The sequence below is a fragment of the Lethenteron reissneri genome, chromosome 10 (assembly GCF_015708825.2).
Source record: "Lethenteron reissneri isolate LAM-NWPU_2019-01 chromosome 10, ASM1570882v1, whole genome shotgun sequence".
Lineage (NCBI taxonomy): Eukaryota > Metazoa > Chordata > Hyperoartia > Petromyzontiformes > Petromyzontidae > Lethenteron > Lethenteron reissneri.
In genome coordinates this window covers 2,960,340-2,972,756 of record NC_083788.1, presented here as the reverse complement: position 1 = coordinate 2,972,756, position 12,417 = coordinate 2,960,340, and the positions used below count along the sequence as shown (strand labels likewise).

The following is a 12,417-nucleotide window of genomic DNA, read 5'->3' as shown; positions in this document are numbered from 1 at the left end:
GAACCAGTGGGTTCTTACCAGTATTAACGACTGCACAGCTCTGCTCTCTCTCTCTGGATGTCTTCCCTCTCTACTGCCGTGACTCTTGCACCGTCGCGTCTCTCTCTCTCTCTCCACGCTCGCCGCGAGCTGGCGGAGAATTTTCTAATGAAGATAACATTTTTAATTTCGATTTAAAGCTTTCGTGACTGCAGGGATTCATCTTTACCGAAAAAACCAAGAAGATAACATTTTAAGTTAATGAGAAACCGCTGCAAGTCTGATCTGTGCCTCGGGCGAGGTCTCGGAGCGGCTGTGAAGGCATCCGAGTGAAAGATATTCCTTCATTGCGACGAGCTTCGCAATGTAACCACCACGTTTGCGACCCATTTAGGGCGATGAAAAAGGCGCCCATGGCTGCTATGACGATGTCACAACGCTAGGTTGCACTGTGCAGACATAGGTCACGGTCTACACGCTCGACGCTTTCGCAGTTTCCACGGAGTTATATGGTGTTGCCTGGATGGTCATGGTGACATTTGAATGCTTTGTTTATAAATGCCTACCGTTGGTAGATAAGTTGTATCACTTTCACCATAAGGCCAATAACATGGTTTCTCTTACAACACATTCAGATCACAACAGCGCCTCCTAGTGGAAATGTCACGAGCCGCCACTGCTTGCCTGGTATGCAGTGGTCGATTCAGCCACAAGTCTTGAATATTTGGAGTTTGCATGCTTTCACCACGGTTGTGCTGATTTTTCGCCGGGTCCTCCTGTTTTCCCTCCACATTTACAAACATGTTAGAGTATTTGGCCGCTCTACATTTTTTACCAGACGCATGCAAAGGTGTGCTGCACAGACAACTCACATCCACGTGCATTTTGTGCAACCAAATTGCACTTACAATGCTCTCAGCCTTGTCTAGACCACCAGCTCAAAAGAACTGTATTATCATTTAGGCCACCATTATCAAAGGGAGTTGATGTGACCATCCCATTATTTCTAATGATAAACTCATATAACACCATGCCCTTGAAAATCATATAATAGTTGAGGTTTCCAGGCAATGGTCATTCTCACATTTGTTCTATGGAGAAGTACCGTTTCCTGAAACGCGGCCTATTACGTATATTTCCTTGCAAGGCCACGATGTTTTTTGACGAACGTGTAGAGTTTCTTCTTGTCGTTTGTGCTTACGCACCCCCAACTGCCAACGCAGCGTCAACAAAAAAAAGCATTTTTTTTTTGGCCTGGACTTTTGCAGCTGTTTTAGACTAATTTCAGGGTGCGGATTCCAAATCTGATCTCAGATTTGCTCCATCACATCTCATTTTTATGCTATCGGCATACCCCATTTTCATCGATTTTACCCGAAATTAACTCTGTCACTTATGATTGCAAGTTGTTGCGATGTCAGCGACTGCTTTAGTGTTAAAATATGGTGCTGTATTTTTAGGATAGTGTGTTTATAATATCATTTTATGTAGATATCTACATTTATTTAATATTTTTCTTCTGCAGTTTTTATTGAAAATGCAATATTTGATATCTCAAAAACCGATGCCAGATTTGGAATCAGCACCCCAAAATTACCTAAACCCGTTGGAATACCTTATGCCAGAAAAAGTGTGTTGACCAGTGTAATGTGGCGTTCATGAGGTTGTGCTACGCGGCTCGAGGAGCTAAACAAACACAACAAGGATGGAGACGGCGGCAGGTTGAGTGACACTTTTATTGTTCCATCGCGATCGTCGGGACGATGCAGGAGGAGCAGGAAGAGCTTCACTTGCCCTTGAAGTACTCCTCCAGCACGTCCTTGGCTTGCGTCTCCTTGCCGTAGTCCTGCAGGGAAGCGCACGCGAAAACACAAATACAAACATCACCCATGCAGCCTACACAGGGGCCGTTTGGGGGCAAGTGCTGTGAAAGCAAGCGCCTATGAAGGCCGGCACGGCGCAGGTTTGAGGGGACGGGGAAACGCACGCGAGAATACAAAGATCACCCATGTAGCCTACACAGGCCGTTTGGGGCAAGTGCTGTGATTAGCAAGCGCCTATGAAGGCCGGCACGGCGCAGGTTTGAGGGGACGGGGAAGCGCACGCGAGAACACAAATACAAAGATCACCCATGTAGCCTACACAGGCCGTTTGGGGCAAGTGCTGTGATAGCAAGCGCCTATGAAGGCCGGCACGGCGCAGGTTTGAGGGGGGTGAGTGGTGTCGCCTCGCAGTACCGATGTTAACAAACGCAACACCAGGTAGTACTCATTTAATAAAGCAGTCGACCTACGGAGGCCCACAGCCTGGTAGGACATTCATCACTGTTAGTCTGGGCTGCGACTAACTCAGCTCGTTACGTTGGCAACGCATTACACTAACACTCCCAGTACGAAAAAACACAAACGTGCAAAAATCCTCGTGATGACATGCTGGGACGCACCAGTCCGTTACATTACAGGACTCACAAATGAGCATGCACGAACACGCACAAACGAACACACACGCACACACACACACACAAGAACACAACGCTCGTGATGACACGCTGGACCGCAGAGGCCCACTTATCTTACGCACCTTCACGACCACGCAGCTGCATCCGACCACCTTGCGTGGTTTCCCCTCGCGGTCGATCTTGCAGAGCCCCGACCACTCGCCAAGCTTCTTGTTATCGTCCACCTGCGTTGTGCATCAACACCATCATCGCCGTCATCGTTAGCGTCAGTTACACTGCTACCACTATAACCATCATCACTGCCACCATCATTAACGTCACTATAAACTACCATCAAAACAAAGATCCCCCATGACATTTAAAATATTTTTGGGGTAAGTGCTGTTAGCGAGCATCCATTAAGCCCAACGAAGCTAATGAAGTTGTGGTTGGCCAGCACCATGTCTGGCCACCTTTGTCTCCCTCGTGATAGACACCGCACCAGGTAATCTCTTTAAGGCCGATTCGCCATGGGGGAGACCCAGGAATGGTTTAGATGTCACGGGTGTTGGTCCTTAACGGGAATCAAACTCGGGTAGCCGGTTTCAGAGTGGACCTAGGGAGGGGGGGACAAACCACGTTGCTGCTCAGAAGACGTTCTCACTCATAGAGGAGTGATTGGGAATCCGACGTCAAGTTCATCAACACAGCTACGCGGGTACTGGGCCTAGAGAGCCCTGGTGTGGCACTATGAGCCCTCAAAAATAAAAGCAGGCTCAAAGAACCAGGTGCATTAACAACAAAGCCTTCACCATACTAAGGGTATCCGAGTTTGGCTCTAAGAACCTCAAGCATTAACCTTAAAACTATTGGGGCTTGCGTTTAATCTGCCTCCAAAAACATCAAGTGTACTCCACAAACATAAATGTACGTTTTAGTCCATCAGCCTCTCTTAGCTTTCTAGACCAATGTTATCCAGCAGCATTTGCTTTAAGCGAGCAAACAGTCGACCAGTTTTCGACAATCTAGGTCGCATCAAGTCAGGTTTGTTAAACAAATGCTGCTGCATTACAAGTTGTCCGCATGAAAATGCATACTTAATTGCTCTAGATGCACCCAAATCACCCTGGCAAGAGGCAATGTTGTTTCACGGCTCTCACTGGGTTCATTGCAAACACCACAAATTACAACAATAACATTGTGGCTATAAAAAGGTAAACGCCTAGAATGGGTTACGTTCCGAGTTTAATGGCCCTTCACAACATGTTACATTACTTTTCCTTGTAAAACCAATGTTATGATGCACGTGTCGAGTTCGTTCATCGCGCTCACGCACCACTATCAACACCGCAGCAGCGTCGCCAAATAACGGGCGCTACCGAATCTCCCGGGATAAAGAACGCGCAATCCAACGACGGACCTGATGAGGTGATCTGGTGCTCGTTGCACAGGGCCTCCACCAGCTTCACGTAACATGGGCTCATCGCAGTTGCTGGCGAGGACGCACAGATGGGCGTGCCGCCTGCACACGCAAACACGACACCGCGGCAAAGTTAAAACACAAGAACCATTTGCCACTTCTTCGTATTGGCCGATGTTGTCGTAAGAGCCGGAACTGCGATTATACATCGAGGTGGGCGAGCTGGATAGTTGGGTCAAGAGTAGGACGTCACAACAGCGCTAGAGCCAGGCAATGTGCGCTCTGAAGCAAGAGCACAGATACGGCATGCTCGCAACACAACCAAAGTATTGTACACATTAAACAATCACACACGCAAAAGCATGCGTATGCACGCAACACGGAATAATGCACGTACACGCAATATCACGCAAAATATATCAGCAAAGGGTAGCATCACTTCATTATTATCACCACCAGAGCGAAAACAAAGATCCCGCCCCCCCCCCCCCCCCCCCCCCCCCCCCCCCCCCCACGTAGCCTTAAACTTTTGTGCAAGTGCTGTTAGGGAACACCTCTGAAGGCCGGCACGGTACACGAGCGTGTGGGTGGCCAACACCACGCCCGACGTTCATCTCCCGAGTGGCGCCGTTTACACATCACACTGCACCACTTGAGCACATCCTCACAAGCACGCGCACAAAGGCCAATGAGCACACGCACGAGACGTGAGCTGTTGAGGTTGTTATCTGGTGGCGAGGCCTTTAGATATTGAAGGGGTGTGGCTGCGGCTATTATTTTGTAAGCGTGACCGCGGGTGGCATCTGCACACTGCCGCTCGCTCCTCACTTGTCGAGGGCCTTTGCCGCCTCGCGGAGACCGCGGGCGAGTCCGTCGTGGATCAGCGCCGTCTTTAGAACCTCCTGCAAGGCCGTGTTCACGTCCATGGGTCCGCCGCTGACACTGAGGACGCACGCGCAGTGACACACGCACACGTGAGAGTGATACTAAAACTATTGCAAACAATATAGCTGAGTTAAATTTCGAATTAAAGCTTTGGTGACTGCAGGGATTCATCTTCTTGGTTCTTTCGGTAAAGTCACGTAGAAGGGAAATAATAAAAATAAAACATAATAATTCTCACGACGTTTCGGCCACAACGCAAGCAGCCGTCCTCAGGTGAAGAACAGGTCTGTCAGAAAGACAGCGTGGCTTTACCGAACCAAGATGAATATAGCTGAGCTTCGTGGCGGTGATGGCGTGTACACGTGGTTGTAGGAGTATATCGTCAATGATTATCTTCATCATAATTATCCCCAATGATATACTGTGGAATTAACCTCATCCTAAATCCGTGAGTCTGCAATGCATCACTTTTTAGTATTCAGCAGAGTATGTGTTGCTGGTAAGGTACCAGTGAAAGTGACACCAGTACGATACTAAACTTTTTATTTTACCAGGCAAGGCCCACTGCGCTACACAGCTCTTTTTAAATCCTTTATATTAAGTTCACTTGCTTGCTTACGACCGTGCAAATCTTTCGGTCGTTTTTTAACCCACTTCCCGTGATCCAATCGAGCTGACATTTTTGCACACAGACTCGATGTGCGTGACAATTTATTTTCGTGAAAATTTTTCCTAAATTTTCCACTTTTTATGAAAAAAAAATTTTCATATTTAATTTAAAATACCAATGTGATAAAATGAAACTCTTACTCAAGAAAAACAGAAATGAATAATAAAATAAAACCGATGCAAGCATATAAAGGATTTATAGTGAAAAACTTTGTTTTTACGGGTTAATTTTTTCAGAAGCGACCTGGCCACAAACGATAGCTCAGCTTAGTGGCTGATCACGTGGATATTAAGAGCAGCCAATTACTCGAACCTAGTGGGGACATTCGTGCAGATGCAGTGGCACACGTGAGTAGAGACATTTCTAACACATCCAGTGGATCTACCCCGCTGCCTGCTCAGAAGACGTTCTCACTCATCGATGAGTGATTGGGAATCCGACGTCAAGTTCATCAACACAGCTACGCGGGTACTGGGCCTAGAGAGCCCTGGTGTGGCACCACGAGCCCTCGTCAATAAAATGCGGCTTCAGCCTGGCTCAAAGAACCTGGTGCATTAACAACAAAGCCTACATCATCGTAGATTCCAAGAACACAGGATGAGATGTTACTATCCTTTGTGCAAGCACTTCCAAGAGTTCATGAACAGTGAGCCTGGTGAAATTTGGGGAGCGCATCGTCAGTAGTGAACCTTTGGTTCCTAGGGTGTTTCGGCCTTTCACACTATACACGCTCCCCAAAGGCGGCCAGCGACAGGGTGATCAATCCTACGCTTGCGTCCCATTCCCAATTTAGTCATAGGAGTTGCCCGAGTTCTGGCTCCGAAACCCTAGAGAATACCCTTAAAACTATCGCAACCCGTGTGTGTTTTAATCTGCCTCCGAAAAAACTACCCTGAGCACAACTCCATCGAGTGCTACTCCACAAACTTAAATGTACGTTTCGATGTAAAGCTTTCGTGACTGCAGGGATTCATATTCTTGGTTTCTTCGGTAAAGTCACGTAGAAGGGAAATAATACAATATAAAACAATAACATTTAGTTTTATATTTGTATTATGTTGGCTTCCGACAACGATGTTATCCAGCAGCATTTTGCTTAAGCGAGCAAACTGTGCATTGTGAACCAACGCATAGATAGCCCTCTCGTGTGTGGCACTACCTGGGGACTTAAAACTTTACCCCATCCACGAAGTGCTCTTGCCAATTACATCTGGTTGTCAGACCGATTGTATTTTTGTTTGCATCTAGAATTAAAACAAATATGCCACTCAAAGCGCAATCACATTAATACTCAACATGGCATAATTAAAGCCTAAACAATGATAAAACAATATAAATGTTGAAACAAGTTTGCGTGTTTTAAACAAATGCTGCTGGATAATATTGGTCTACAGAGCCAAATATGTCAATATATTATTAAAGTATATATACATGTGAGGAATACAATTCTGCTGATATTTGAAAAGAACAAAGACTTTGGGACTACGCGCCTCGCACATGAACACAGAACTTTAATAGGTCAAAAGTTAACCTCAGTCTGGGCCCTCAATAATTCACAACGCAAAATGTAAAATGTTACGAGGGCTACTTAGTCTGCTTGCTCTACGGGCCTCAATAATTATAACGCAAACGATTGGAACCAGAGAGCCCTTAACTCTGGCACTGCGAGTCATGGGGCACAGCACTTGGGGACTACTAAAGCAGCCCGAGTCGAACTACGAATCTGAAACATTAACGTTGATAATTGAAACCACAAATATGTCCTTAAGTCTCAAGCGCAGACTCGAAAACTCGGCTTACACGACCGCCTCACGTGCCACCAGGGAAACCTAAGAATCGTACACAACAACACGTTTATTTCTAAACTTTGTTAACAAGTTCCCAGATTCCGGCTACAATTAATAGCTGGGGTGGGTGGGTTGAGGGGGGAACGTAAACTAGTCCTATTACAATGCTCGGGTCAACCTTATAGGTCCGGCGCGTTATCAACTCGGGTGTGTAAAGCGGTGAAACACTTACGCCTCCGCCTCCGCCATTTCGTTCGTTTACCTGCGAAAACAAAAGCGACGTGATGAGTCGGGCTGCTCGCCGCGACATCGAGGCGCGCGTACATGGCGACGAAACGCGCGGATGGTGTCGGATGAAGGCGGATGGCGCGCGATGGAACGGAGAGGAATACTCACTAATGGCTTCCTCGGCTGCCGGGCACGGGAGAGAGAGAAGGCGGATGTGACGTCACTCTTTATATGTAGTGGGGGGGAGGCAGGGTGTGCGTGACGTCATGTAACCCGTAAAGTGTTCTGCGCGTGACGTCACGCACTCGTATACCGGGACGGATTACCGGGAGAGAGTTGCGACGTCACGTTCCATCGAGCACGCGGTGGTTGTACTGACGTCATGAAACGCGGTCCTATCGAATAATTATGACGTCATTTTTCCATACACTTTAGACAAAATATATTTTTAAACGTGAAAACATACACAGTACTATAAAAGAGGTTTTTTTTTGGGTTAGATCGCGTAAATATATTAATATATAGACTGGTATACAGGAGGTCATGGGTTCAATCCTGACCCTGATACGCCTGTATATTTGAAGTTTGCATTTCCTCCCCGTGGTCGCGTGGATTTTTCTCCGGGTCCTCCGGTTTTCCCCTCCACGTTTAGAAGTATGCCTTGATGGTATTCGGCTGCTATACATTGCCACGCGGTAAGCCACCTGGTTGAGCTGTTATTTGTGGCCAAGTCGCTTCTGAAAAAAAAGAGCTACACACAACTCAGTGGGCCTTACGTGGTCACAAAAATATAGTTTCATCTTCTTGGTTCTTTCGGTAAAGTCACGTAGAAGGGAAGTAATAAAATAATAAAAATAAAACATAATATTATTATATTATTTTATTATGTTTTATTTTTATTATTGTATTACTTCCCTTCTACGTGACTTTACCGAAAGAACCAAGAAGATGAATCCCTGCAGTCACGAAAGCTTTAAATTGAAATTATAGTTTAGTTGGAAAGTGTAAACATCGCCACGTGGGAGACAAAAGGAGACATCGCCAGGTAAACACCGCCACGTGGGGATATCGTAGACATCGTAAACATCTTCTTGGTTCTTTGGGTAAAGTCACGTAGAAGGGAAAAATAAATAATAAAAATAAAACATAATATTTAAAGCTTTCGTGACTGCAGGGATTCATCTTCTTGGTTCTTTCGGTAAAGTCACGTAGAAGAGAAAAAAAATAAAATAATAAAATAAAACATAATATTTAAAGCTTTCGTGACTGCAGGGATTCATCTTCTTGGTTCTTTCGGTAAAGTCACGTAGAAGGGAAATAATAATAAAATAATAAAATAAACATAATAAAATAATTCTCACGACGTTTCGGCCACAACGCAAGCAGCCGTCCTCAGGTGAAGAACAGGTCTGTCGGGGAGACAGCGTCTGACGGCTGCTTGCGTTGTGGCCGAAACGTCGTGAGAATTATTTTATTATGTTTAATTTTTTTTATTTTATTATTTCCATTCTACGTGACTTTACCGAAAGAACCAAGAAGATGAATCCCTGCAGTCACGAAAGCTTTACATCGAAAAATCGTAAACATCGTAAACATCGCCACGTGGGAGACAAAGGAGGCCGGGCGCGGGTGCTAGCCACCCATTCCCTCGTGTGCCACCGTGCCGGCCTTCATAGGTGCTATTCCCTAACAGCACTTGCCCCAACAGTCTATTTAAGGCTATACGTGGCATCTTAGTCTTTGGTGGTTGCTACGATTTACAGAATTCAGCTACGCACCGTTCCCACAAGAGGGCAGCGTTGCTGTTCTGTGGGCACGCTCCCTCCGCGACACTCCAATACGATGAAAGATCTAACGATATTGACGATTATCGCGATAATATCAGCCCCCCCCCCGACAGCATTGTTAATTGAATTATATTAAGCGCTTGTCTTGGTTTGTTTGAATGTGCCTTGGTGGACTTCAACTGGAGTTGACTCATCACATTCGTTGTATTTAAAGGTCCCATGCGCGGTGTTATTGACATGGAATGTGTTGAATTTTTTTGGCTTTTTTTAAATATTTTATATTAAGTTCACTTGCTTGCTTGCTTGCGCGCTTACGACCGTGCAAATCTTTCGGTCGTTTTTTAATCCACTTCCCGTGATCCAATCGAGCTGACATTTTGCACACAGACTCGTTGTGCGTGACAATTTATTTTCGTGAATTTTTTTTCCCAAAATTTTACACTGTTTAGGGAAAAATATTAAATATTTAATTACCAATTGCTTAATGGTGGCAGACAATCATCTGACCCATAGGTGGCAGCCATCTCAAGCCAGAGGACGAGAGGACTCTAGCCGCCACGCATATAAAGGATTTATAGTGAAAAACTTTGTTTTTACGGGTTATACACTTGTTGTCAAATTGAGAGCCGCCCCCTCGCTCTGCCGCTGACGCCGCGTGGCTGTGGGGGAATGTGTTCCGGAGCACAGCCCAGGGCAGCTCCCGTCGAGAGACTCCAGGTACTGGGCATGGAAAAAAAAATTTCACTAACACAATCATATATTTTTTCCTAAACACAGAAAACTATTCAAGAAAACAACAAAAATGTACAATATAAACAATCATACAAAAACTGAAAACCTTATAATCCTTATATACGACTTTCCTTATATTTAATTTAAAATACCAATGTGATAAAAATGAAACTCTTACTGAAGAAAAACAGAAATGAATAATAAAATAAAACCGATGCCACGCATATAAAGGATTTATAGTGAAAAACTTTGTTTTTACGGGTAATTTTTTTCCCAAATAAAAATTGGCGCATTCCTAAATCAGGAATCCGAATATTGGCTTATACTGGAGGAATCCGATGAGCTATAAATATATTTTTTCACACCAGGAGGGTCTTAAACGACACAAGTGAGATCAGATAATACGCGGCCCTCTACCTAAACATAAACTACGGGATGAAAACAAACGGAATGATACGATAATCTCGGATCTTATATATCGTACGATATATTTTTCGACCAGAGTGAAACTAATGGGGCGACGGCTCTTTGAGGACACGCATGTGCTGCATCAATTGCACCACGACACCTCGCTGACCTCGTCAAGGAGGGTAAACCATCACGCCAACTCCGAGGGTTATCCTCGCAGCAACAGCAATAGCAGCGGCGGCGGTGGCGGCTTTTGGCGAATCATCGAATAAAGACGGGCACTGAATGTCGCGCTTCAGGATGGGCTTTTGTGGCCGTCTGGAACGCTCCTCCCTTCCGATATTAAGAAGCCACTGCAGCGATGCACTTTCAATCTACACTGAAAACTCATTTCTTTAGAACTTATTTTTCGAGTTTAGTTTGCTGCTCTTCCCTCGCGCCTCCGATTAGCACGGTGGTTACGTACGGCGCGAAAGAAGTTCGACGCAAATACGGACAATATGTACCAGAGACACACACGTGCACACAAAGAAAAATATCCCCCGTATAGCCTAACGACTTTTGGGGCAAGTGCTGTTAGCGAGGACCTATGAAGGACGGCACGGCGGAAAGAAGGGGTGAGTGGCCAGCACCAAGCCCGACCGCCTTTGCCTCTAGAGTGTTTATGTCTATATCACACCAGTTCTATGCTGAATCAACCTAGGGGAGGCCCAGGATAGGTTCAGATAATTGCCACTGCTGTTGACCCTAAGTGGGAATCGAACCCGGGTCGCCGGGTTTGTAGCGCAGCACGCTAACCACTGCCCCACCGCTCCCCGAGCAAAGACAAAAACCCCCCGTATAGCCTAACAGACTGTTGGGGCAAGTGCTGTTAGCGAGCACCTATGAAGGCCGGAACAGCACACGAGGGGGTGGGTGGCCAGCAACCACCCTCGGCCACCTTTGTCTCCCTAGTGGCGATGTTTACATACCACCCATAGGTACTCATTTGATTCTGAGTCGACCTAGGGGAGGTCCAGGCCGTTCAGATAATCTTCAACTGGTGTTGGCCGTGAGCAGGAACGAACTCGGACGCAGGTTCATAGCGCAGCTGCGCTAACCGCTACAATACCGCTCCCCCACTGCACACACTCTCACACACACAGACAATACACCACTCTCACCACCACACGCACACTCACACACTCTCAACAACACCCCGCACACTCACACACTCTCACACACACGCACACTCTCACACTCACACACACACAGGACACTCACACACTCACACAACGAGCACACTCTCACCACACACGCACACTCTCACGCACACCACACACTCTCACACACACGCACACTCACACACTCTCACACACACGCACACTCTCACACCTCTCACACACGCACACTCATACACGCACACTCACACACTCTCACACACACGCACACTCACACACTCTCACACACACGCACACTCTCACACTCTCACACACACGCACACACACACTGTCACACACACGCACACTCTCACACTCTCACGCACACTCACACACTCTCACACACACGCACACTCTCACACTCTCACACACACGCACACTCACACACTCTCACACACACGCACACTCTCACGATCGCCCCGGTATCCCTGATCTCCACAGGAGACCATCTCTGTCTTTAAAAGAGCACTCGGCTCTTTCGTCGGTATCATGAATAATGCATTCAGAAACTATCGCCATTCGAACCACCACCATCAGCACCACCACGATCAGCACCACCATGAGCCAATCTACATCATAGCACCACCATCAACACCAAAAACAAAGATCCCCCGTATAGCCTTAAGAGGACTGTTGGGCAAGTGCTGTTAGCAAAGTACCGATGAAGGCCCGCACGGCACACGAGGGGGTGGGTGGCCAGCACCACACCCGGCCGCCTTTGTCTCCCCAGCGGCGATGTTTACGCACCGCACCAGGTACTTGTTTGAGGTTGAGTCGACCTAGGAGAGGCACAGGACCGGTTCAGATAATCGTCACCGTGTTGGCCGTGAGCGGGAATCGAACCCGGGTCGCCAGGTTCGTAGCGCAGCGCGCTAACCGCTACAC

At 46.7% G+C, this 12,417-nt stretch overlaps 1 protein-coding gene across 1 annotated transcript; it reads right to left on the bottom strand.

Annotated features, from left to right (window-relative positions):
• Positions 1-1,696: 1,696 nt before the first annotated feature.
• LOC133340756 (small ribosomal subunit protein eS12-like) lies at positions 1,697-7,680 on the bottom strand. Its single transcript, XM_061549140.1, is given in 7 exon segments — positions 1,697-1,825; positions 2,560-2,668; positions 3,842-3,888; positions 3,890-3,938; positions 4,665-4,778; positions 7,411-7,440; positions 7,575-7,680. Coding segments are annotated over 6 exon segments (396 nt in total). The 5' UTR covers positions 7,428-7,440; positions 7,575-7,680; the 3' UTR covers positions 1,697-1,765.
• Positions 7,681-12,417: the final 4,737 nt, after the last annotated feature.